At 46.2% G+C, this 26,198-nt stretch overlaps 1 protein-coding gene across 1 annotated transcript; it reads left to right on the top strand.

Annotated features, from left to right (window-relative positions):
* Positions 1-4,031: 4,031 nt before the first annotated feature.
* Dynlrb1 (dynein light chain roadblock-type 1) lies at positions 4,032-24,212 on the top strand. The gene is made up of 4 exons (XM_036185789.1): positions 4,032-4,113; positions 11,424-11,499; positions 19,081-19,248; positions 23,847-24,212. The coding sequence occupies exons 1-4, from the start codon at positions 4,111-4,113 to the stop codon at positions 23,888-23,890; spliced, it is 291 nt and encodes a 96-aa protein (XP_036041682.1). The 5' UTR covers positions 4,032-4,110; the 3' UTR covers positions 23,891-24,212.
* The last annotated feature ends 1,986 nt before the right edge of the window (positions 24,213-26,198 follow it).

The raw sequence follows: 26,198 nt of genomic DNA, 5'->3' as shown, positions 1-26,198 counted from the left end.
TGAGCCCTTGTTTTGCATACTTTCCTGTTGGTTTTGTTAGGAAAATGGTGTGCATCACATGTAGGAAAGCCTTTATGTGACTTCTCTTCTGTCAGCTGTGAGGTATGTAGGAAAATACAGATCTGCCACCACTCGGGTGCAGCTGGGTGAGGCGGTCTGCAGGGCGCCAAGGGCCTCCATCTGCACTGCTTGTGCTGCGACAGACAGGTCTGAGGGACTGGAGACAGACAGTCGTCAAGTGCTTGCTGCAGGCATAGTGGACTTGTTTGGATCCCCAGCACCCGTGTGAAGCCTGGAACAGGTGTGTGGCACCAGCCAGAACAGGCGGCTTCCTGAAGCTCTCTGGCCAGCTGCACAGCCTAGCTGACTAGATAAACTCCAGGTTCAGTGAGACCTTGTCTCAAAAGAAACAAAACATATCCACTGGTGAGTTACAGTGGCTAGTGCCAACGCTCGTGACCACACACCAGGCTCTGCTCAAGCCATTGGGTCACAAAGCAAAAACTAAGACATGGGGCTGGAGAGATGGCTCAGAGGTTGGAAGAGCAAGAAGTGCTCTTAAAGGTCCTGAGTTCAATTCCCAGCAACACATGGTGGCTCACAACCATCCTTAATGAGATCTGGTACCCTCTTCTGGTGTGCAGGCATACATGCAGGCAGAACACTGTATACATAATAAATAAATCTTTAAAAACAAACAAACAAAAAACTAAGGCACGAAAGTGGAATGGAGAGGGTGGGAGGAGAGGCTGGTGCATGAAACTCAGTAAATTTTTAAGGTGGATCCAGGATTGGTGGATGCCTTTAATGCCTACACTGGAGAGGTAAAGACAAGTAATCTCTGTGAGTTCTAGGACACCTGGGTTTACATAGTGAGACCTTGTCTCACAAACAAAAACCAAACAGCTGGAAAGATAAGTTCAGTGGTTAAGAGTGCTTAACCCCAGTGGTGGTGGCAGTGCATGTCTTTGGCACTCAGGCTGAGGCAGGTGGATCTCTGAGTTCAAGGTCAGCCTGGTCTACAGATTGAGTTCCAGGACAGCCAGGACTACACAGAGAAACCCTGTCTTCAAAAAACAAACAAAAAAAAAAAAAAAGAAAGAAAGAAAGAAAAATAAATAAAGGTGTTTACTGCTCTACCAGAGGATCAAAGTTCAGATTCCAGTGACCATGGGGGGCAGCTCAGGCACCTGCAACTCCAGTCCCAAGAGATCTGAGGCTTCCTTATGACTTTCATGAGACCAAGCATGCACATGGTGCACATACATGCATACATACATACAGGTAAAACACTCATAAATCATTTTTTTTTTCTAAAAAAAGACTGGCCATTCTCCACAAGTCTGCTTCCTCACCCACTTAAGTATACCTCATTAGAAATCCAAGCGCAAGGGTTGGTGGGATGACTGGGGTTAAACCACTCGCTGCCAAGCAAGCCTACAGATTGAGATTAATCCCAGGGATCCACTGGATATGAGGAGAGAACCACTCTCCAAAAATTGTCTTCTCACTGCCACAGACTTGTCCTGTGGCATGCAAGAGCCCACATATAGACAAAGTAAAATGCTATTGCAAACTGAAGCCCTTCCCCAGAGGCAACTCAGCCATCCTGTCTAATCAGACCTAAGGTCCTATCAAATAAATGTCAGTAACTGAATCTTCACCACAGAGCTGCCCCCTCCTGCATCCCTGTCTGGTTCATGTATGAGATGGAGGTGATGATCCTTCCTATAGCTAATTCCTGGGGTTCTTAGGGGTCCATTCACTATAGTACCTCTTTTTTTCTTTTTTTTCTTTTTTGTTTTTGTTTTTGTTTTGTTTTGTTTTTCAAGACAGGGTTTCTCTGTGTAGCTTTGGAGCCTGTCCTGGAACTCACAGAGATCCGCCTGCCTCTGCCTCCCGAGTGCTGGGATCAAAGGCGTGCGCCACCACCGCCGAGCCACTGTAGCACTTCCACCTCTATTTGGGATGGAGATCCGGAGATGAGGTGCACTCCTATTGTTTCTAGCATTCAAGAACCATTTCTTTGTTTACATTTTTTTTAAAAAACAGGGTTTCTCTGGCTGTCCTGGAACTTACTCTGTAGACCAGGCTGATATCCAAATCAGAGATCAGCCTGCCTCTGCCACCCTAAAGGCATGTGCTACCACACTCGGCCTCCAATTTTTTTTTTAATGTATGAGTATTTTGCCTGCCTGTATGTATGTACACCACGTGTGTGCCTGGTACTCTCAGGGGTCAGAAGAGGTCATCAGATACCTTAGGATGAAGCTGTAGATAACCTGAGCTGCCATATGGGTGCTGGAAACTGAACCAGGTCCTCAGCTAAAGCACCAAGTGCTCTTAATAGGTGAATTCCTTTTGTAGCAGGAGATCCCACAGAGCGTTGCGTCTAGCTTGAACACCGGAGTGTTATCACTTAGGCTTTAAAAAAACAAACCAAACCAAAAGAAAAAAACAAAACAAAAAAACTATTCTTTGTGTCTTTCACATGATGCATCTTGATCCCATTCATTTCCCGTCCCTTCACATCTGCCTTCCACCCCTGCAACCCCTCTCCCAATAAAACAAAATTTAAGAGAAAAAAAGGACAAAATTAATCTTGTCATGGAAGCTGCAGTGTGACACTGTGAGTCACACAGTGAACCACTTTGTGTGTCTTCACTTGCAAGTGTTCACTGCAGAGTCATTGGTCTGGTTGGAGGCCTCTGGTTTCTACTGCACTACCGATGCTGGGCCCTCACTAGGACTCTTCTTGGATATCCTGTTGTTGCCCTGTGGTGTGAAGATCCTGCAGCTTTGGGTCTATGGGTCAGGCCCCTTCACGTGCTCCAGTAGATCGCAGACAGCTTCAGGGTTGGTCAGCCTGCCTGTTCTCCCGTCCTCACCACCAGGGTGAGCTCTCCCCCACGGCCCCTCTAATTCATCCTTGTACCAATGAAAGAAGGTTGGGGCCAGTTTTGCTTTCATGCCCTCAGGGTTGATCCCCTCCACCTACAGCACCAGGGCCAACTCTACTGGGTTGCCCAGGCGAGGTGCAGGGGCCACTCTCCCAAGTCCTGAAGCTGGTGAGGGGCATGGACAGCTCTCCTGCTCTTAGGGTCTCAGGCTTTGATGGACTGGGGGAGGAGGGCTGGGACGGGGGGTTGGGCATCCTTCCACTGCTCATGCAGCCACATGTCAGATGAGTAATGGGGACAGCTCTTCCTTGCTCGAAACATCGGTATCACCTAAGTGACTGTTGCCTTTTGTTTGATGTGTATGATAATCTGAGTTCTTCCTGAAAGAAAGCTAAGTTTTCTGCTAGAAACCCGATGTTTATCGTAACCTGCAAGAGTAAACTTAAAGAGGAGAGGACAAGACAGGACTCTGGGAAATCTCGCCCTTTTAGAGGCGAGAAAATAGTGGGGCAAATGTAAAGAAGATTCTCCAAAGAAATACAGGAGTGCCCGGCAGTGGTGGACCACGCCTTTGATCCCAGCACTCGGGAGGCAGAGCCAGGCGGACCTCTGTGAGTTCGAGGCCAGCCTGGTCTACAGAGTGAGTTCCAGGACAGGCTCCAAAGCTACACAGAGAAACCCTGTCTCGAAAAAACAAAAGAAGGAGGAGGAGAAGAAAGAAAGAAAGAAAGAAAGAAGGAAGGAAGGAAGGAAGGAAGGAAGGAAGGAAGGAAGGAAGGAGAAAGAAAAGAAAGAAAGAAAGAAAGAAAGAAAGAAAGAGAAAGAAAGAAAGAAAGAAAGAGAGAGAAAAGAAAAAGTAAAAAAATAAACAGCAGTGCTGCTGAGATGCCCAGCTTCGGGGCTGCCCATGTCCTCAGCTCATTTGGGCTCTTGTCTCTGCCTCATCAGCAACAGCCGGCCTCCGTCCAGGGACCTCGGTTAAATATTGAAAGCAGACCTGGAGACCCGGAATCCCTTGGGCGCAGCGGCTCCAGCCTTTCCTAAAGGGAGGAGTCCCTGCCCAGCTGACTCACGCCAGCCCGCCCTTATCCCCCACTGGCTCCTGATAGGCTGCCCGGACTGTCCGTCTCGACAAAGACCTGTGCGCAGGCTCAGGAAGGCGGGGACCCTGCTGAGCGTCGCGGACTCGGAGCTGCTGGGTCGGTCCGAGATGGTGAGTGTCCACCCGGGGCTGCGGTAGCGGGCGGCGGCCACCCCGCGAGAGGCGCGCGTCCGTCGCCGCCCGGGGTCCTAGTCGCTGGGCGTCGCCTCGCGGGACCGCAGAGCGGCCCTTGAGTCGCGGCCGAGGCGGGACGACCGGATGCCACAGGCCCTTGGCCGGAAGCCGGTCTGCGGGGACGCCCCGGCGGCCCGCCCTCTGCCTCGCTGCTAGTTTAGCGGGTTGGGCGGTTTGGGGCAATTCTAGGCTGGCAGCATGCTGGGTTTCCTGGAGTCCTGTAGGCACTTTCCGTGCGTTGCCTTTCCTCCTCCGCTTTGTGAAGTAGGCACGGCCATTAGCTCCATCTTCACCCACAGTCAGTCGTGCCTGGGAATCGATCACCACAAGCTTGACTGCCGCCTGTGGGCCCAGTTTGGTGTGCTAAGGGTTCGGAGCCGCGGGGTCCATCCCGCGGGGTCCCGAAGCCGTCTGCCTACCTTTCAGTCCTCACGCCTTTTCCAACGTTAAAGCAAGCCTCAGCATCTTTTGATGACTGGCATGATGGTGCACGCCTGAAATCCCAGCCAGTCAGTGTCGCAAAACAAAGACTTCAATGGAAACTTTTTTAGTTTTTCTGTATGTGACTAGTGTTTTGCCTGCGTGTGTCTGTCTGCACCATTGGCGTGCTTGGTTCCGGCAGGGGTCGGATCCTTCGGACCTGGATTTACCGATGGCTGTGAGCCACCATATGGGTGCTGGGTGTCAAACGTGGGTCTTTTGGAAAAGCGTTCGGTGTTTTTGTTTTTGTTTTTGTTTTTAGCACTGAGCCATCTCTTCAGCCCCCACAAAACTATAGCCACAGAAGAAACCGAGAGGGAAAACAGGCATCGTCTAGAGCACTTTCTCAGCATGTGGGTCGAGGCCCCCTTTCACAGGGGTCGCATATCAGATATCCTGTGTATCAGATATTTGCATTGTAGTTCATAACAGTAGTAAAATTGTGAAGTAGCAATGAAAATAATTTTGTGGTTGGGGGGGGGGGTCATCACAACGTGAGGAACTGTGTTAAAGGGTCACAGTATTAGGAAGGTCGAGAACCAACCACCCACCTAGAGGCAACTACCTAGGCACATCGCTGATTGTGTTTTTATTTGCTGTAGCCATCATCGACTGTTCAATTGAGGGTTCTTCGTTTTTCCTTATACCACAAAGAATGTCTCCACATCACCAAAAACAGTATTACTTCATATCTGTGCAGTGTTATCTTTCACAACACTTAACTGTAGAAATTTTTAGTAAGAGACTGGGAAGATGGTTCAGCCATTAAGAGCATGTGTTGTTCTTGCAGAAGGGGGGTCAGTTCCCAGCACCCACATGTCAGCTTACCGTGGTCTGTAACTCCACTTCCAGGAGATCTGATACTGTCTGGCTTCTACAGGCTTCTACATGCACATGTCACATATATGTTCACTCTAGCACACACACATAAAATAAATACATAATTTAAAATTTTTAATTGCACATTCACAGTTTTAAGAAATATAAAAGGATCTAAGTGGAAAGTATGTCTCGTCCACCCCTAACCCCAGCTTGAGCCTCCTTCAGGAACAGCCAGTTTCTTGTATATTTATACAAGCGTGTGTGTGCCCTGTTTTTTCACACTGATGTGGTAGCTTTCTCTAATCAGTACTGTGCTGTGGTCTGCACTCATAAAATTGTTACATATTGAGATGAACATTCCAAATAGACTCATGCAGCACTGTCGGGTATAATCTGTAAGAGGTGCATGTGACCCCCTTCTTACTCTCCCAGGCTAAACACTGTTGACATTTGGGTGTACTTCCTTCTGGAATTGTTTGGTACATAAGGACTATGTTCCGCTTTGTACCTTTTATAGCCCAAGCTACTTCAACTTGCCTTTAAACGAGGATGACCTTGAACTTCCAATCCTTCATCTATCTCTTAAGTGCTGGGATTTTGGGTATGTGCCATCACACTCAGCAATGTTGGACTGGAACAGTTTATGAATGTTCGCCATGTTTACTTTATGATACATATAAAGATGTTTATACTGGTCTGGAGCCGTGGCTCAGCTATCATGAGCACATACTACTTTTCCAGAGGACCAGAGTTTGGTTCCTAAAGCCCAGGTCACAAGTGCCTCTAACTCCAGCTCCAGGGAAGCAGCACCCTCTTCTGGCCTCCTGGGTCACTACAATCATATGTACAAACCTACAGACACACATATAGACATGATCACAAAATAATAATTATATATATATATATGTATACATATATTTTCATTCATTCATTCCTCTGTTCACTTAAAAATATCTACCATTGCCAGGTGTGGTGGACTACATCTTTACTACCAGCACTTGGGAAGCAGAGGCAGGCAGGTTTCTGAGTTCAATGCCAGCCTGCCAGCCTGGTCTACATAGTAAGACCAAAAAAAAAAAAAAAAAGCAAGCTAGGCAGGGGTGGCACATGTCTTTAATCCCAGCACTTGGGAGGCAGAGGCAGATGGATCTCTGTGAGTTTGAGGCCAGCCTGGTGTATAGAGTGAGATTCAGGACAGCCAGGGCTATTACACAGAGAAACCCTGTCTCAAAAAACAAAAAAACTATCATTACAGGAGGCTATGGATTTGAACCCCAGGACCATACACTCATTCATATTCTTTCCAAATACACACACACTTTCCAGACCTACTTGATGTTAAGGCTGCATAGCGCCCTATGCCCACAGATAGGCTTAGTTTACAGTTTCTTCTCCAGACAGTGCTGTAGTAACTGCCCTGGTCTTGGACTGCCAGTGACCCCACAGGATATTATAGACTGTTGGGAACTGCTAGTCTACCGTGGAACTGTCTTCCCATTTCCTTCTCTTTTTTTCACGTGTGTGTCTTTCAGGATGTTCGTGTTTGGCTTTTATTTAATGTCCAAAAGCATTTAACTATGTTGTTACATCATCTTTATGATAAATTATTTTTATTTACTATATAATATTTGGTAAAGTGTGTGTGTGTTTGTGTGTGTGTGTGTGTGTGTGTGTGTGTGTGTGTGTGTGTTGACAGGGTCTCAGTGTGCAGCACTAGCTGTCCAGGAACTTGTAATAGAGGCCAGGTCAGCTTTGAACCCACAAAGATTTACTGACTCTGACACCTGAGTGCTGGGATTAAATGTATGCACCACCATGCCTAGCCATGGTTGTACTAGATCAATGCTCTGGTCTATAATTTTGTTTGTTTGTTTTTACATTCATTAGGTTATTTCCTTATAATAATAACTTTCAAAGTTGAGGCAAAAAAACAGTATTTAGAGTTCTTACACTGTGTTGTATAGCTTTCCCATGAGGTTATTGACCTCAAGAGCTTTTTGTTCATGAAACCAGCATTAAACCAGTGCTGTGTTGCTATGACTTTTCTTTTTTTTAAGACAAGGTCCTTATGTAGCTCAGACAGGCCTTAAATTCACTATGTAGCTCAGGCTGGCCTGAACCTCCTGAATCTTCCTAAATGCTAAGATACTGGGTGTGGTGGCACCAGACCCCACAAATCCTGGAGCTTCATTGATGAACACACATCTAACTAGAGAATGCCTAACTTTGTCTCCTCTTCACGATTGCAGAGAGTACATTTCTTTCACATGATTTAGCTTAGTCAGGGGAGTAATAGAAAGATGGTCTCAGTGGTTAGAAGTACTTGCTGCTCAGTCATGAGGACTAACTTTTGGATACCAGCACCTGTGTTGGGCAGTTCACAAATACCTTTAACTTTGGACAGCTCCAAGGGCCCCTCTGCAAGCAACTGTGCACCCATATGTACATGTACTCAAACAAACAAACCTTAAAGATAAAAACTGGCTACAGAATTAGGCCCTATCTTCACAGAAGTGAAAAATATGAAGAGGCTGGAGCAGAAGGAAGGCCACAGGTTGGAAGCCTGCCTGGGCTATAAAGTGAAAATATTGCCTCAAAACACAAAAACCAATAACAGACTGTCTTAGTTACCTTTCTGGTTAGTGAAGAAACACTATGACCATGGCAACTCCTGAAAGAAAGCACTAATTGGGGGCTGGCTTACAGTTTCAGAGGGTGAGTCTGCTATCATCAAGGCAGGAAGCAGACAGGCATGTCACTGGAGCAGTAGCTGGGAGCTTTAAGTCCTGATCTACAGGCATTGAGTAAGCAGATACAGACAAAGGGCTTAGCATGGGCTTTTGAAATCTTAAAGCCCACTTGCAGTGACCCACCTTCTACAAAAAGTTCACACCTTTTTTTTAAAGTTCATACTTCTTAATCCTTCCCAGCAGTCTACCACCTAGGAATCAAGGAGTCAGCTAACTACAGCAACTTAACAAAAGAAAGTGTTCCACTTGGGCTTCTGCTTTCAGAGGGTGAGAGACCGTGATGGCAGAGCAAAGGCTTGGAGGCAGGAGCAGCTCAGAGCTCCCATCTTGTCTTGAAAATTGAAGCAGAGACTGGGAATGGCCTGAGTCTTCAAAAACCTCAAAGCCTGCCCTAGTGACATACTTCTTCCCACAAGATTATACCTCCTAATACTCTCAAAACCGTTTCACCAACAGGGGCCAAATATTCACACATAGGAACCTGTGGAGGCCAGTCTGGTTCAAGCCACCACATACAAATGACATATTCTTAAGATGTTGAGTGTGTTGCTGTGGGAAGGCGGAAGCAGGTGGAGCTCTGTGAGTTCAAGGCCAGCCTGGCCAACAGAGGGAGTTCCAGGCCAGGGCTGCATAGAAAAACCTTGTCTTGAAAAATAAACAAAAAGATAGTGTGTCAAGCCCCACAGCCCCCATAGTAGAGACCTCTCAGAGGGAATGGAGATAACATTTGTGTTTTCCTGCTTGTATGTATGAGCATCACATGTGTGCGTAGTGCCCAAGGATGCCAGAAGAGTATGATGAATTTCTTGGAACAGGAGTTACAGACAGTTGTGAGCTGCTGTGTGGTGCTGGGAACTGAACCCGGGTCCTCTGAGAGCAGAAGTGCTCCTAATGCTGAGCTATTTCTGCAGCCCCAAGTAAATGTATGTGTGTGCTTAACAAAAGTATATAGTAGAATTAAAAAAAAAAAAAAAGATATTTAGGTGAAGGTTTTGTCAGTATTTTTATTTATCCTTTTTGAGACAGGATTTCATGTAACCCAAGCTAATCCTAAATTTGCTACATAGCTAATACTGACCTTTATTTAAACCTCTGGTCTTTCTTATGCTTTTACTTCCCAAATGCTGGAATTACATACCTACAGCACCACAATTGGCTGACTAGATGTTTGTTCATTTTTTCCTGCCTCTAGCTTTCAAATGCAGGGGTTTATATGTGGAACCCACAATGGTCAGCACAAATAACTGTTTTGAAAAAAGAAAATAAACCCAGTCTATAATTCCATGTCCTGTATGGCTTTATTTTCCTAATCTCAAGATTTCTTGCTTCTAGGAAGTTGTAGCACCTGGAAAACACTTTTTGCGTTATGTTTTTGTGGAGTATCTATCTCCAACTTTGGAGGTGGTTTCACAGTCTCCTCTCTCAATGGGAAAGAAACATCACTGGCCGTGATGTTTGTCTTTCTCGGCCCTTTCCTGGTTATTGGACATTTCTCTTGTTTGCTTCTGCAGGTGTTTCTGCGACAGACATCTTGTCCGTTCCTTTTGTCTTTGGGGTTGTTTCCATAGAGTGGATTTCCATAGGATTCCAGGAGGGTGACTAGGACTTACCTATAGTGTTCCCCTTCACATCCAGAACAGCACCTGGCACATGGTAGATGGTCAGAAAAAGTCTGAAATGACCCGGATCTCAGACATGCATGTCACACTGTTCTCTGCTCCACCGAGCCAGCCCAGCCCTTCACACAGGTTCTAGATTCTAGAGACATCAGGCTGCTTGCCACCTTGTAGGAGGGTCTCTGCCCACCCCTGTAGCATCTGGTAATGTTCTTACAGGAAGTGGGTGGTGGTGACTGGATTGTCAGCCAATGCTTTCCCGAAAAACAATCCACTGTGCTGCCTTCAGTTGCTCAGGGGCTCCCAGCTCTAGCCCTTTTGCCCCAGGAAATGGGGAACCATTCTTTCTGTCAATAGTATCTCTGTTTTCAAAGACCATCTGCCTTTTTTTTTTTTTTTTTTTTTTTTAGACAAGGTATATAGACCAGGCTGGCCTTGAACTCATGGAGATTCACATGCCAGGTCCAACTCTCTGCCTTTGAAGAGCTTAACTAGATTCTGAACTGGAGGCAGCACCCTGAGAAAAAGCATACTTCAAGACTGGGTTCCCAGCCATGGGAAGAGACAGATCAATTAGGCTTCTGTTCATGGGCGCCTACTCTGCCCAGCACTGTAGAGACTGAGCAGTTGGACACAGTCCCTGATACATGGTTCCCAGAAGTATAGTCAAGGGCTTCAAGAGTTGGAGTCAAGATCATTGAAGATCATTCAAGATCAAAAAGAGGTGATATCTCAGGAGCTCTGGAAGACTATTGGGCTTTAGAGAAGAAGCCTTTGAGTTTTTGTTTTTTGGTGGGGGAGAGCGAGGTGTGGTGTTGTACACCTTTAATCCTAGTACCCAGGAGGCAGATGGAGGCAGTCCTTGAGTTTGAGGCTAGCCTGATGTACAGGGAGTTCCAGGAAAGCTAGGGCTCTATAGAGACCCTATCTCAAAAGCAACAAAAAATAGACAAGAGGTGTGACTGTGCAGATGGAGAGTAGATGGAAAGGTCTAAGTCTCAAAGTGACAAGTTAGAATCACATATGACAGAGGTAGACTCTAAACATCTATCTGGTCTGTTGACAAATTCCACCTTGTGCAGTTTCTAGATAATCAGAATTAATAAGCCCCTTCCTAAGACACATTTCCTGTGCCTGTATGCCAAGTGTTACCCTGTCTGCAATGACAGATTAAGTCACCAGGTTTATGGGTCATTTTGCTCCTTTGCAGTATTTTCATTTTTGATGTTTGAGCCACAAATAAAAAACTTCCTCCTTATTAGTTTTGTTTTTCAAATCATCAGAGTAATGTACCATGTGTGTGGGTCCTGGGTGTGTCTGTTCTCCAGAAATGGTGTTTATAGTCTGCTCTCAAATAGCTGACGGGCAGGGAGTGGGTAACTGCCTGGTGGTCAAGGGCCAGAAGCAGTGCTCCTCGTGGTGGGGGCTGAAGCTCTGGGTGCCAGCGGTGACCTAAGGAGCACTCTACATGGGCCTGGCCTGGGCAGCGCCACATGCCTGGGTGTTCCTTGCTTGTTAGATGAATGTGTCATTCATTTGCTGGGATTGAAGAACTAACCTTGGTCTCCTTTTCCGGCAGGCAGAGGTGGAGGAAACACTCAAGAGACTTCAGAGCCAGAAAGGAGTTCAGGGAATCATCGTGGTGAACACAGAAGGTAGGCCCTCGATCCACAGCCTGCACCCAGGCAGGCTTCCAGAACACAGCTGACATCACATGGCATTGCCCTTCCTCAGTCCCTTCACAAACCCAGATTCATTCTAGTTGTTCTGTTTGTTTCCAACATTTCCAAAGTTCTGACACTCTTCTTGGGATTTCCCATTTTCTGAGAGAAGGTCTTGCTGCGTAACCTAAGTTGTCCTGGAACTCACGCTCCTCCTGCGTCCACCTCCCATGTGCTGGAGTTATAGGCATTTACCACCTGTCTTAGAAATCTGAATTTAGTAAATAGGAGGATGTTTCCTCAGGTCCACTGCACTGACAGCTCACAGCTGTCAATAATCCAGGCTTTTTTCAGCCCTTGTGAAAATCCAGACATTTCTCACGTGATACTCAGAGCTGCTAAGACTTTTGTTTTTTGAGATAAAGTCTAACTGTCCTCAAACTCACAAAGATTGAGGGATTAAAGTGTGCACCATCAGAGCCAGGAATGTTGGCGCACGCCTTTAATCCCAGCACTTGGGAGGCAGAGGCAGGCAGATCTCTGTGAGTTCAAGGCTGGCTATAGTTCCAGGACAACTGTCTCAGAAAAAAAAAAAAAAAATAGCAAAAAAAGGTGTTTTCCATCACACCTGACTGTTGTTACTCTTTTAAATTTGTTTGCCTTGGGGTCTTGTTTTGCAGATTTTACATAAACAAAATCCTTTTATTTTTAGCACTAAGATTTGAACCCAGGCCTAACACCCACTAAGTGAGTGCTTTACCACTGAAATGATCCTTCAGCCCTTTAAGCAAAAATTTGAAATGTCAGTACAGTTTTTTTTTTAGTATTTTTGAGACAATATCTTACTTTGTAGTTTGGGTTAGCCTGGAACTCATTGTATAGCCCAGGGTGGCCTAGAATTTATGGCAATCTATCTGAGTCTGTTTTTGCTAGGGTAACAAACTTGAGTCACTACGCCCAACTAAGTACAGTGTTGATTAATCTGTGTTGCTGCTACTCTTGTGTGCTCACTGGATGGATATTATGCATCCATCTACATTGATTCTGTTTTTGTTGTTGTTGTTTTTTGTTTTTTTTGTTTTTTTGTTTTTTTTGAGCTGAGGACCGAACCCAGGGCCTTGTGCTTGCTAGGCAAGTGCTCTACCACTGAGCTAAATCCCCAACCCTGATTCTGCTTTTTTGTGAGTAATTCTCTGGTGGTTCTCTTTGTGCCCAGAGCTCATGTCTGTCTTTGGGGAATGAGCTTACTTGAGTGGCTAGTAAGATGAGGATGCTGATTCTCCCTGCACTAGAGGAGTGTGAAGGGAACTAGGGGGAAACACCACAGTGTGCCAAATCCAAGGACAGGTGCTTTTTTTCCTGCAAGCAGCCCTGTTGTCTCTATTTACTGACAACTTGAATTTTGAAATTCATTTCAAAGCCACGATGTTTTCTAAGATTTATTATTTTCTGAATAAGGGTGTTTTGCCTGCATGTAAGTATGCACAATATGTATGCAGTGCATGAGGCCAGAAGACAGTGTCAGATCCCCTAGAACTGCAGTTACAGAAGGTTGTGAGCTACCAAGTGGTGCTGGGACTCGAACCCAGATCCTCTGGAAAAGCCATCTCTCTCGTCTGCAGAGCCAGAATTTAAATGTAAGTCTGAGTGCACCTGAGTGGTGTGGGGGCCATGGTGGTCCCAGCAGCCCTGAGGGCAAAGGCTGTGCTTTCTGAGGAGCTGCCCTGCTTCCCCTGCCAACCTGTAAGGATGACAAGTCACTTGTTTATCTATGTATATGGTTGTAGAGATTTACTCAAACTGAGCAGTGTAAAGTATTTCACACTATTGGTGTGCTCACTTCTGACCCTGTGACACCTGTTAGGTAGTCTTTTCCTAGTCAGGTTCCCTTGTTGGGTTGAAGGCAGCCACCACGTGCTCCATGGCTCTAGGCCATGGCGTTTCTCAGACCATTTGTCCTTCTTACATTTTATGTAGTGTGCACACTAGCCACATTTATGTGGGCTCTGGGGAGCAAACACGGGTTACCATGTTTGCATGGCAGGCACCTTTACCCACTGAGCCATCTCTCTCTCTCTGTCTCTCTCTCTCTCTCTCACACACACACACACACTCTCACACACACACACACTCTTTCTCTGTCACACACACACTCTCTCTCACACACACACACTCTCTCTCTCAAACACACACTCACACAGTTTTTGAGACAGAGTCTCCTGTAGCCCACCCTGGCTTTGATCTTGCTCTGTAAGCTGCCTCCACCTTCCAAGTGCTCATGTAGGATTCCAGGTGTGGGTCATCACTCTGTCATTTTAGAGCTTTTTTTGTTTGTTTGTTTTTTAAACTTTTTTGTTTTGTTGTTTTTGTTTTTGTTTTGAGACAAGGCTTCACTATGTAGCACTGGTTGTCCTGGAACTCACTCCATAAACCAGGCTAGTCTTGAACTCATAGAGAATCTGCCTGCATCTGCATCTGCATCTGCATCTGTCTCCTGCGTGCTGGATGAAAGGCGTGCACCTGGCTAAACTATCTTTTATTTGTTGACAACTCCATGTATTCAGGGTGTCTTGATCATACCCATGTGCAGCCTTGTCCTTCCCCAACTCCACTCAGCTGTCTCCCCTCTCATCCTCAAGTGCTCTTTCTGTTCTGTTTTTTTCTTTTCTTTTTCTTTTTTTCCGGAGCTGAGGACCGAATCCAGGGCCTTGCGCTTGCTAGGCAAGCACTATACCAGAGCTAAATCCCCAACCCCTCTGTTCTGTTTTGTAACCCACTAAGTCTAATTAATTAGCACCACCTACTAAAATGCTTGCTGATCTTAATGGCTTGAACTTTCCTGGGAACCAGATCATCAGTGAGTTGGTGAGTGCAGTGGCCATGTCATGTCCAAAAGACAGCATTTTTTTTTTTCTGAGACAGGGTTTCTCTGTGTAGCTTTGCACCTTTCCTGGAACTCACTCGGTAGACCAGGCTGGCCTCGAACTCACAAAGATCCGCCTGCCTCTGCCTCCCAAGAGCTGGGATTACAGGCGTGCTCCACCACCGCCCGGCCAGAAGACAGCATTTTACCAGCACTCATTCATCTCCGGCTCACCCAGCCTTTTCACCCTCTCTTTCCTAATGTTCCTTGATCAGGGTTTAGGCTGAGCACTCAGAAGTCACACATTCTCAGCACTTTAACAAGCTGTGGGCATCTGCAGTGCTGCCCACTATAGAAAGGTTTCTTTGGCCAAGGCTGAGAGGGGCACTAATCTGTGGGTATGAACATAAATATTTAGAAGGCAGTTTGGCAACATGTCCATTTAACAAAATAACCATAGTAGTATCTCCTCTAGGGTTTATGACCTCCCAAGCCATGCATTTTTGACCAGATTTATAGAACCAAGCATGAATTTCCTCTTGTGGAGCAGGCCTCAGATGTAAGCAAAAATGGTCATCCCCATAACCTGCATGCCACTAATGACATCAGTAGACACGTCTTGCCTGGCATGCATTTAAAGCTCTTGTTTTAAAATCTACAGCTTTGGACTAGGGATGAAGCTCACTTGGTAAGTGCTTGTCTAACAATCGGGGAACATTGAGTTCAACCCCCAGCTACATATATAGTGGGTGAGGGAGCCTGTAATCCCGGAACTCTGAAGCTTCAAGCTGCTGATACCACCATCCAGAAGCCTGACCAATTTAAAAGCAAAAAGCTAGGCATGGTGCACACCCTTAACTTGAGTACTCACGTGGCAGAGGCAGGCAAATCTCTGAATTAAAAGCCAGCATGTTCTAGGTAGTGAGTACTAGGCTAGCCAGGACTGCACAATAAGACCCTGTCTCAAAAACACCAGCAAAACCTTGTTTACTAAAGAAAGACCGAAAAGACAGAAGTGAAAACTAACCTGCTAGCAAAGACGAAAGAATACAAACCATTCTACAGGGCTAGGAGAAGACAGATGGACGCCAAGACACTGCTGCTGGAGAGAACTGTGAAGGCAAGGCCTCGTCTGAGTCACTACTGGAACTTTTGCTGTTCATCCGGCGTCGGCACTGGATTTGAGGCAGTGGATTTGTTAAAGAAAAAAGCCTCAGTGGTACCATTTTAGCCCTGATTTGAAAATTCCACACTGAGGAATGTGGTCCAAGATGGCCTACTAGAGGAAAGAGCAAACTTGAACACGTTAGATGCCATTCTCCTTCCATTACTAATATGGTAACGTCAACACTAATAGTATGGTGGAAAAGAATAGGTTTCTAGTCATCATTATACTTGAACAGCTCTGTGAGAATGGAGTAGTAACACCTTCTGAAATGAGGAGCCAGCCTTGGAGAGGGGTTCATGAACCTATTGAAAAGACAGCGGAGAGAGCGCCAGCCGAGCCTCATAGCCCCTGCTTCTGGCTTCTGACCCAGTGTGTGGGTAGATGGCTAGCTGACAGACTAGGGCGTCAGACCCCAGTGTGCCGAGACTGCAAACATAGCTTGTAGGTAGGAGAAGGCCAAGGAGATGGCTAAAGCTGGCAGTCTTCCCTCACTGAAGTCCATGTTTTCGCCCTACTTAGAATGCACCGTCTACTGTTCCCAGTGTCACCCTCCTCCCAAGACCATCTCAGAGTCTCATCTTTGAAGAAGCTAAGGCTAGGGAGATGGCTCAGCCATTAAGAGTACTTACTGCTGTTGCAGAGGATCCATGGTGGTTTACTCTAGTTCAGGGGATCTGATCCCTCTTCTAACCGCCACAGGCTCCTACATGTACAGTACTCATGCAATACATGTATTATGTACACACACAATACATACATATACATACATATTTTAGAAAAAGGAGATGTGGCATGGCAGTATACCTGCAGTGTCTGTACTCAAGAGAGGATCATAGCAAATTCTAAGCTGTTCTGGTCCACATCATGAGTTGTAGGTCAGTCAAGGCTATAGAATGAGGTGGGGAATGAGCAGTGGTAAGGAGTCTTTTTTTTTTTAAACCATAGTCCATTTTACCAACAAGGAAGATGAGATTGAGAGAGATCAAGTAAGCATTTGGCCTGGTGGCACCAGCCTGTAATCATAGCACTTGGAAGATAGTGACCCAGGAAAGTCATCCTCAGCTACATAGTGAGTTTAAGGATGGCGTGAATGAGCCTGGGCTCCAAAAGGGGGGTGGGAGAGTGAGTGATAGAGTAGCGATGTACCTAGTAGAATTGTGCAGGCTATGCACTGTCAAAAACCAAGTGTCTGCTCTCTTGCTCCCAGCACCCCTAGGTTAGTACAGAATGTGTGTTTGACAGCAGTGTCTAGTAAAATTGTCTGTCTTCAGTGCTGGCTCAGACTCATTGCCTGGTACATGCTAGATAAATACTCGTGATTGGGGATTTAGTTCAGTGGTAGAGCGCTTGCTGGGCAAGGCCCTGGGTTTGATCCTCAGCTCAAAAAAAAAAAAAAAAAAAAAGATAAATACTCTACCCACAGCCCCATTAAAGGTCTTGGGCAGGATTTTGTTTTGTTTTTGAGACAGGGTTTCTCTGTGTAGTTTTGGTGCCTGTCCTAGATCTCACTTTGTAGACAAGGCTGGCCTCAAACTCACAGAGATCCACCTGCCTCTGCCTCCCGAGTGCTGGGTTAAAGGTGTGCGCCACCACCGCCCGGCTTGGGCAGGTTTTTCTGTTTGCTCTGAGAGCACCTGATTATACCATGCCTGGAAATTGAGCTTCCCCAGTAACTAGCTACTTCTGCAAGCTACACAGTATTTGTGAAGAACTAGGGTTGAACTAGGTTGACTAACTAGGTAGGCCATCTGTGAGGTCTCCAGCTCTGTCATCCTTGAATATGGACTTAATTTTGTCCTTGTTTGAAAGTCTTCGGAATTTTGGTTCCTGCTCCCTTAACTCCTCTTTTTTCAGGTCCTGCTCCGAGGGAACTGATGTCTGGTGGGAGATGGGTAAAATGTCTGCTTTCCTAATAGTGTGGTGCTGGGATTATAACTACTCTGAAGGAAAACTGCATGGTCCTGGGATGTCATCAGACTTGAGGGTCCTTCCTCTAACATCATCCAATTGTGGATAGATTCTAGTAGGTACCAGTGATACTGCCACCCTCAGAAAGGTACAGCTGTAGAGAGGCCTCAGGGGCTCAGGTGTGCACATTGCTGCCATCTAGGATCCAGTAGCAGCACTGAGGCCCCAGCCTTGGTCCCTTAAAAGCAAGTGACCACTGTAACTCACTCTTGTGGCTTCTCTCACAAAAGCCTCTCCTGCTCAGCTACGTCACGTGTTCCCGATGCTCTAAATAAAGTGGGTTGAATGTCTGCCATTGGCTAATCTCTAAGCTGGTCAATTGTTGGCCAGATTCACAGGGTCCTGGGCTCGTGCCTGGCCACTTGGATATGAGGAATCACTTATACCAGTCTTCATCAGCGTCAGCCAGTCACCTTGGGACTTCTCTGGGATGGAGCTCTCTGGCGGGTCACAGCCAATCCACAGGCTCCTGATGACCCAATGTGGTCATCAGGTGGAGCCACATTCCTCACCTCCATGACAGCAGGACACATAGTCCTCGAAAAGAGATCTGATACACAGTGATGGCCATTGGCTGGTTAATTATACCAGTAAAATCCTAGCTGACGCATCCAACAATAGGGGAATGTTGAAGCTAAAGACTGTCTTACTTCATGGGCTCTTTCTCTGTTTTGTCGTGTTGTGTGGTATTGGTCCCAGGTCTCAGACACACACAGTGCTCTCTTTACCACTGGACTATACCTCCTACCCTTAGTGGGCGCTTTTAAAGACAGCAATGCTGTTTACAGAAGCCCACTGGAGTGGGGCGGCATCTTCATGTATACATGGTTACAGCTGAGCCCTGAGCCAGCCCTGCTGAGAACAATAGTGGGTTATGTCTGGTATGTCTTGGCACAGGCTGACCTCTTTTCTTTCTCCCTCTTCAATCTCTTCTTTTTGAGACAGGGTCTCACTGTGTAGACCTAGCTGGCCTTGAACCCACAGAGATCTGCCTGCCTCTACTTCCCAAGTGATAATTGAGTTCAAGCTTTAAGTGTTGCAAAAGAGTACCTCCCTTCTATTACTTGAACCCAGTCAGGCAGGGTAGCTCTAGGGAAGGAGCATGGAGTTGAACCAGGCCTAAATTTTATGTTTTTCTTGGTTTTTTTTGACACAGGGTTTCTCTGTGTAGCTTTGGAGGCTGTCCTGGAACTCACTCTGTAGACCAGGCTGGCCTTGAACTCATAGAGATCCGCCTGCCTCTGCCTCCCGATGCTGGGATTAAAGGCGTGCGCCACCACCGCCCGGCCAGGCCTACATTTAAATCCCTACCATTTGTGTACCTCTAGGCAGGTCACCCCGTCATTCAGTTCTCTTGTCTGGTAGCCAGTGGAAATGGTGAAACCACCCACAGAGGCTGGGTCTGGCACTGGCACACAAGGTCAGCACTGTGCCTATCATATAACAAGCCTTCTGTAAATAGTGGCATTGGTTGTTAACTGCCAGCCGAATATTCTAGAATTAGGGATGGGAGGTGAGATTCTGAACAGAAAGGGGCTCCAGTAAACTGCTTGGTTCCCATTTATTCTCCCCACAGGCATTCCCATCAAGAGCACCATGGACAATCCCACTACTACACAGTATGCCAACCTCATGCACAACTTCATCTTGAAGGCACGGAGCACTGTGCGTGAAATTGACCCCCAGAATGATCTAACCTTCCTTCGAATTCGATCCAAGAAAAATGAAATTATGGTTGCACCAGGTAAGGGTTCTTGCACCTCTGTGTTTGATTTCAGAACCCATAGCAGGTTTCCTGTGGCTTATCTGGAAAGTGTGGCACATTGGTATCTCCACGGCTTCAAGGTGGGGGGTTGGAAAGAATTGAGTTGCCTCACTGCCTACCTAGCCAGTATCTAGGTGGTCCACCAGCAGTCTTCAGCAGGCCTCACATGGGAACTGTAGTTTCATGAGGGAGAAAGACACAAAAGAATTGTATAAGAATTTGGGACATGGAAAGGTTGATTAGTTCTGGGCAATCCACAAAGATTTCTCAGAAGCAGGATGTTAGAGCTGAATCTTAAGGGCCAGGAAAACATGAGTCAGAGGGGCGGAAAAGCTATTTCTATGTGAAAAAGAATTTATAATCCTGTCTCCAACCCATGTAGCAACTTCCCCCCAGCACAGCAGCAGGTTGCTATTTTGACTCATCAGTGAAAAGCTTGTCTGGGTAGTACAAGCATGCCTGTGTTTAGGCCTTGGGATCATTCTCAGTGTAATGAGATGCTCACACTTGGAGGAGCCACGGATGGGAACTGCAGAGGGGAGAGATGGGGTTGCCTCCTGCTCTGCCTCATCTAACTCAAATTTACAGACTAGAGTGACAGACAGGCTCTACAGAACTACTTTTCTGTGGTTACCTCTCTCCCTGTCTTTCATCCAAGCCTAGGACATTTCAGCCATGGCTGGGATATGTGTGAGGTCTCACATGGTGGCGGCTCAGGTTGTAGAACAGTTTGTCTATGAAGGAAAGTGTGAAAAGTGAGACTTGGATCCAACTTAGAAGGGGCCTCACACTACAGACTCAGCTATGTGGATCTGATCCTGTGAGCAAAGGTGCTTAGAGCAGGAAGTGATAAGATTATGAGTTGGGGTATAGGGTGATGGTGGCACACACCTTTATTCCCAGCACTTGGGAGGCAGAGGCAGGTGGATCTCTGAGTTTGAGGCCAGCTTAGTCTACAGAGTGAGTTCCAGGACAGCCAAAGCTACACAGAGAAACCCTGTCCTGAAAAACCTAAAAAAAAAAAAAAAATCAGGTGCTGTTGTGATCCTCTGGGACACATCAGGAAGAATATGTTAAGATCAGGTTAGAGCTAAGCTTACAATCAAATTTGAATAGAAAGTCCATCCCCACCCCAGCTTCCTGCTGTGGGACTCCATGGCCCTAAAACTGGTATTGGGAATCATCTTTCCATTTAATAGTTACCAGTGCAGACTTGAGGTGCCCAGTGGCACTCCAGGAAACTCAGTGTAAAGGACAGATGACATAGTGCCGTGGAGACAAACACTTGGTAGACAACAGCCTCTCCGCCTAAAGGTCCAGAGATGCCTGGAAGTCCTGATCATGTAGGTCTCAGCTCAGTTCAGTAGCACCTCCAGTCTGTCCTTGGGGCCCGTGGACATTCAGAGTCCCTGAGGGTAGTTGGTGCTTGAGTTCTCATGGGGGTCTCATTAGTGGAGATAAATGGCCAGACCCTCACATGGCAGCATACAGAGAGGTACACAGAGTACCATGCTGGCACTTGACCTGGCTATAGTCGGTATGTCTCACACACTCACACTCAGGTTATGCCGAAGGTTGTGTGACATGTTAGCCATCAACAGTGGTGTTTCTTGGGGCCACCACACTGCTGCATCTCCCTTCTCACACTATCCTGCTAGAACATGCCATCATTCCTTATGGCTAACCAACTACTTAGCTACATTTTCACCACTTTCTATTTTTCACAGTAAGTTCTATGAGGGCAGGGACTTGTAAGACAGTATTTAACAAATACATTGAACAGGTGTCTCTTGTTGTTTTGAGGTAAGGTTTCTCTACATAGTTCTGGCTGTTCTGAAACTCACTAAGAAGACCAAGCCAGCCTTGAATTTAGAGGTCCACTTTCCTCTGCCTCCCAAATGCTGGGATCAAAGGCATATGCCCCCATGCCTAGCTCCCATTGCAGATATTCCCGTTGTGGGCTAGGCTGGATTTAGTAGAGGGGTAGAGTTAAGGATGTCTGAGATGTGGTATTTAAGTATTTGTGTATGTGTGCCTGGGTACATATATATGCATGCAGTACCAGTGGAGGCCAGAAGAGGGCACCAGACCCCCGGGAACTGGAGTATATCATGAGCAGCTGTGTGAGTGCTAGGAATTAATTGCAAGTCTCCTAAGAACAGTAAGTACTATAACTAGTTCCTGGGACATGGTATTTCAGATGAAAATCAGTAGTGCACACTGACTTGTGTCCCCAGTCTTATGTGGTCAATACAGAACTCTGAGCAGGAGCTACTGACAGAGCCTCAGAGGCAGTAGGGCTAGACTGCCTGAGGATTGCCTCAGGGCAGCCCCAGCATGGATCGGGACTGGAGTGAAGGAAGGAAGAGGTCCAGTCTCTTTCTTATTCACATAAATGGGCTGCTTGCAGCTTCCCGGGCCAAAAGTTTAACTCTTTACATTTTAACAAACCAAGGTATTTGACGTAGTTGGACTTGTTAACCTTACTGTTTGATGCAGTTCAAACAGCCTTTACTACTACATCCCTGGACACCCAGACGTCTCAGCCAGTAAAGGTCTTGCTCCCAAGCCTGACCACCTGAGGGTGAGTCCGAGAATCCACGTGGTAGGTTAACTACTTTCAGAAGTTCCTGCAAGAACCACTCTTCTGACTTCTGTGTACTACAGCATGAGTGCACACACACATACACACACTAAAATTTAAAATGTACAATTATTAAAACACTGCCTCCCATAGAGTACTTAGTGTGGTACTGTAGGGTTTAGAACTTGATAGCCTGGTGGTGTTGGTTGTTTTTGCTGTTCGCTTGTTCATTATGTGTGCAGACTGCTTAGCTACAAAAACTGTTAGTCACTTCTTCTTCTTACTTGAAACAGCCAGTTGTCATGGGTTTATAGCAGAATGGTAGACCACTGGCACCTGCCTAGCTTATCCATGACAGAGCTTAGATACTGGCACAGAGACACAGTCAGGTCCAGAACTTAGTGGCCACTTCTGTATACGTGTAGAACCTGCAGTCTTTTGTCATCAAGATCAGAGCTTTTGGACTGGAGAGATGGCTCAGCGGTTAAGAACACTGGCTGTTCTTCTCGAGGTCCTGAGTTCAATTCCCAGCAACCACATGGTGGCTCACAACCATCTATAGTGGGATATGATGCCCCTCTTCTGACATGGAGTTGTACATGCAAATAGAGCACTCATACACAAAATGAAATATATCTTTAAAAAAAAATCAGGGGGCTGGAGAGATGGCTCAGCGGTTAAGAACACTAGTTGTTCTTCCAGAGGTCCTGAGTTCAATTCCCAGCACCCACATGGTGGCTTACAACCATCTGTAATGAGATCTGGTGCCCTCTTCTGACCTGCAGGCATATGTGCAAGCAGAACACTGTATACATAATAAAATTTAAAAAAAAAAAAAAAAAAAAGTTTGTGCCTAGTTAAAAGTCAAACTCAAAAAATCTTAAAAAAAAAAAAAAAAAAAAAATCAGAGCTCTCAAGGCATGATCCCAGTTCAAAGAATGTTACACACTGCTTCACCCTCACCAGATCTGAGGCACCCCTGTTAACCCTCATCAGATTTGAGACACCCCTGTTCACCCTCACCAGATCTAAGGCACCTCTGGTAGGTTCAGCAAAGTTTCAATTGACATGCAGTGTTGAACAGAGTACTTGCATCTGAAGTCCATAACTGAATTTGGGATTGAGGGTATAGACCCTGGCTTTGATCCTCAGTACCAAAAAATAAACAAACTGATGTAAAACGTGATCAAAACACCTGTTTTTCCTTGATAGACAGCACTTTGCCCTTATCACCTCTGTGGAGAGTCTGATTCATGAGACTATCACTGGAAAATGCTTCAAAGAAGCAAATAACTTCCTGTGACCTTTCCAAATGTTTCTTTTTGGGGGGTTGGGGGTTGGCACATGTTGAAGAAGGTAGAGATCAGCAAACAAGCTTATTAGGAGGAACTAAGGCAGGGGTTCTCGACTTTCCTAATGCTGAGACCCTTTAACACAGTTCCTCATGTTGTGCTGACCCCCAACCATGAAATTTCATTGCTCTTCATAACTCTTAATTTTGCTACTGTTATAAATCATAAAATACCTGAAGGAGTTGACTCACAAGTTGAAAACCACCAAACTAAGGCATCTGTCAATCATATTATTGAAATCTCATTTATACTAATGTGTGTATGTGTGCACACACACTCAAGTGCGGGAGGTTATAGTATAACCCTTAGGAGTTGGTTGTTTCTTTCCACCATGTGAGTCCTGGGGACCAACCCTCAGGTTATCAGGCTGTCTTTCCAGCCCCAAATCTTACTTATTCATAAAAATTAATTAGTATGTTGCAAAGTGTCCACTGCCCTGCATTAAAGACTCCATTTTCTAGCAGTCACTTGGCAGGAGGCAATAAAGAAACTTGCAGGGTCTCTCCTGTCCCCAGCTGTGGAGAAGGACCTCTTCTGAAAGCTTCCTTCCCGCCTGCATTGTATGCTTAGTGATTCAGGAGCTGTTATCTTTCCTCTGGTTTATATTTAGTGATTTGTTTTTCTGGTTTTTTCTTTTTCAGATAAAGACTATTTCCTGATTGTGATTCAGAATCCAACTGAATAACCGAATAAGCCACTGTCTCGGCTTCCTGTGTCATTCCTTAATTTAACGTCCCCCAGAATAATAGTGTTAATCATGTCAGTGGGCACAGGGTGGTTGCCCAAGAGCCCATATAGACCATGCCATTGATCAGTGGTAGCTCTGCCCACCCCAACAAGGAGTGTCTCTGGTGATCCAGTCAATTCTCATTTCCAGGCTTCGGAGGAAGAGCTTATGATAAACCCACACACAGCTTCCTTCTGACCTTCAGTTCACTTTGTCACCCTTGGAAAGCCTGGTTTTTTGTTTTTTGTTTTTTTCTTTAACTAAAAATAACTTCAAAATCTGCCTGGCTGTTGTGTCTTTACTAGATTGGAAAGGCCTATTCCATTGTCAGCTGACCAAACCCATGGCCTCTATTCCCTGGGCCTGTTCCTCACTGCACCTGTGGTACACTTCCTGAATAGCCTTGGTATATATTGATGGTACCCTGGTTCCTGGGCTTCTTTACCCTTCAGACACCTGTTTGATCAAATCCTCCTCCTGCTAATGATTTCTGTTGCACTACCATGAGCGAAGAAGGAAGCGGTGTCTACTGAGTACCCACAATGCACCTGGTGTCCCTTGGTGCTCCGGCAGCGTTAAAACTGCCTGAGAGCTGGGGAATTTAGAGGAATGTAGGTGGGGGGAAAGGTAGTTCCCAGGGTCTCATGGCTGGGACCATGGGTCTGTAGGTAGCCTGCTCTTCCACAGAAACTGACCCCATCTTTCCCTTGTGAGCTCATTCTGGATGATCGTCCTTCAACCTGCAGCATATGTGCAAGGGGGTCCTCCCCAGGTCTCCCTAAGGCTCTGGACTACCCACTCTACTGCTCCTCACCAACCTGCAAACCACCTGCATCTGCCATTGCATTTTGTCTCTTGCTCCTTGTTGCACGGAATCGGCTGGTGCAGCTTTCGAATTCTAGTGGGTCACACACTGAGTTAGGAGAACACACATCTAAAAAAATGGAATGTTCAGGAGCTGGAGCAATTGCTTCACATCTAAGAGTGCACTGTTCTTGCAAAGGACCTGATTTCAGTTCCCAGCAACTATGTCAAGCAGCTCAAAATCACCTTTCACTGATGCCAGCTGCAGGGGGATGCCATACACTCACTGGCCTCCATGGGCACCTGTACTCATATAAACATACCCCCACACAGACATACACATAATTAAGAATCTTAAAAAAATGTTCCAAAGGGTTATGGTTGGGGCTCAGGAGAGCATTCACCTGGCATGTTCAAGGCTCTGGGCTCAATCCCCAGAACCCCATAAACAGCATGTATCTAGTTAGAGTTTGAAACTCTGCCTTTAAAAAAAAGATTAAGGCCAGGCGGTGGTGGTGCATGCCTGTAATCCCAGCACTCGGGAGGCAGAGGCAGGTGGATCTCTGTGAGTTTGAGGCCAGCCTGGACTACAGAGCTAGTCCAGGACAGGCTCCAAAGCTATAAGAAACCTTGTCTTGTAAAACCAAAACAAAAAACAAAAAATTAAGAATTAATGAGAGGGCTGGAGAGATGGCTCAGCGGTTAAGAGCACTGTCTGTTCTTCCAGAGGACCCGAGTTCAATTCCCAGCAACCACATGGTGGCTCACAACCATCTGTAATGAGATCTGGTGCCCCCTTCTGGCCTGCAGGCAGAACACTGTATACATAATAAATGTTTTTTAAAAAAGAATTAATGAAAAAGAGACAAAGCAAGGAGAGTTGTATGGGAGGGCTTGATGGGAGGAGAGGGTAGGGAACACAACATAATTAAAACCTCAAAAATTAAAAAAATAAAAAGGTTTGGAGCTGGAGAGATGGCTCAGCAATTCAGAGCACCTTGTGCTCTTCCAGAGGACCCAAGCTCAGTTCCCAGCACCCAAGGAGTGCAGTTCACAAATGTCTGTGGCGATCACATGCGTGCACACACGTCCAAGCTGGAAATGGTGGCTTAAATTAGCAAACCCAGCACTCAAGAGGCAGAGGCCAAAAGTTCAAGTTTGGAGCCTGACCCAGGAGGTTGAGGGATGGGCAGGTAGCTCAGTTAGCAAAAGCACTTGACACCAAGCTTTATAACCTGAGTTGGATTTCTGGAACCTACATGTTGGAAGAGAAAACCAATGCCTGAGCTCACCTCATGTCTGCTATGGCACACACACCCCACAGATACATTATTTTTGTGTGACCATGTGTGGGTCAGAGGGTGGGGCCTGACCCAGTTGTCTGCCCTACCTGGCTGAAGTCTGCTAACTGAAGGAACAAACTTAAAACTGTCCTGACTCCTTCAGATGGGTGTGATCCTGA

This window comes from Onychomys torridus, chromosome 4 (assembly GCF_903995425.1).
Source record: "Onychomys torridus chromosome 4, mOncTor1.1, whole genome shotgun sequence".
NCBI lineage: Eukaryota > Metazoa > Chordata > Mammalia > Rodentia > Cricetidae > Onychomys > Onychomys torridus.
This window is presented reverse-complemented; position numbering and strand designations above follow the sequence as displayed.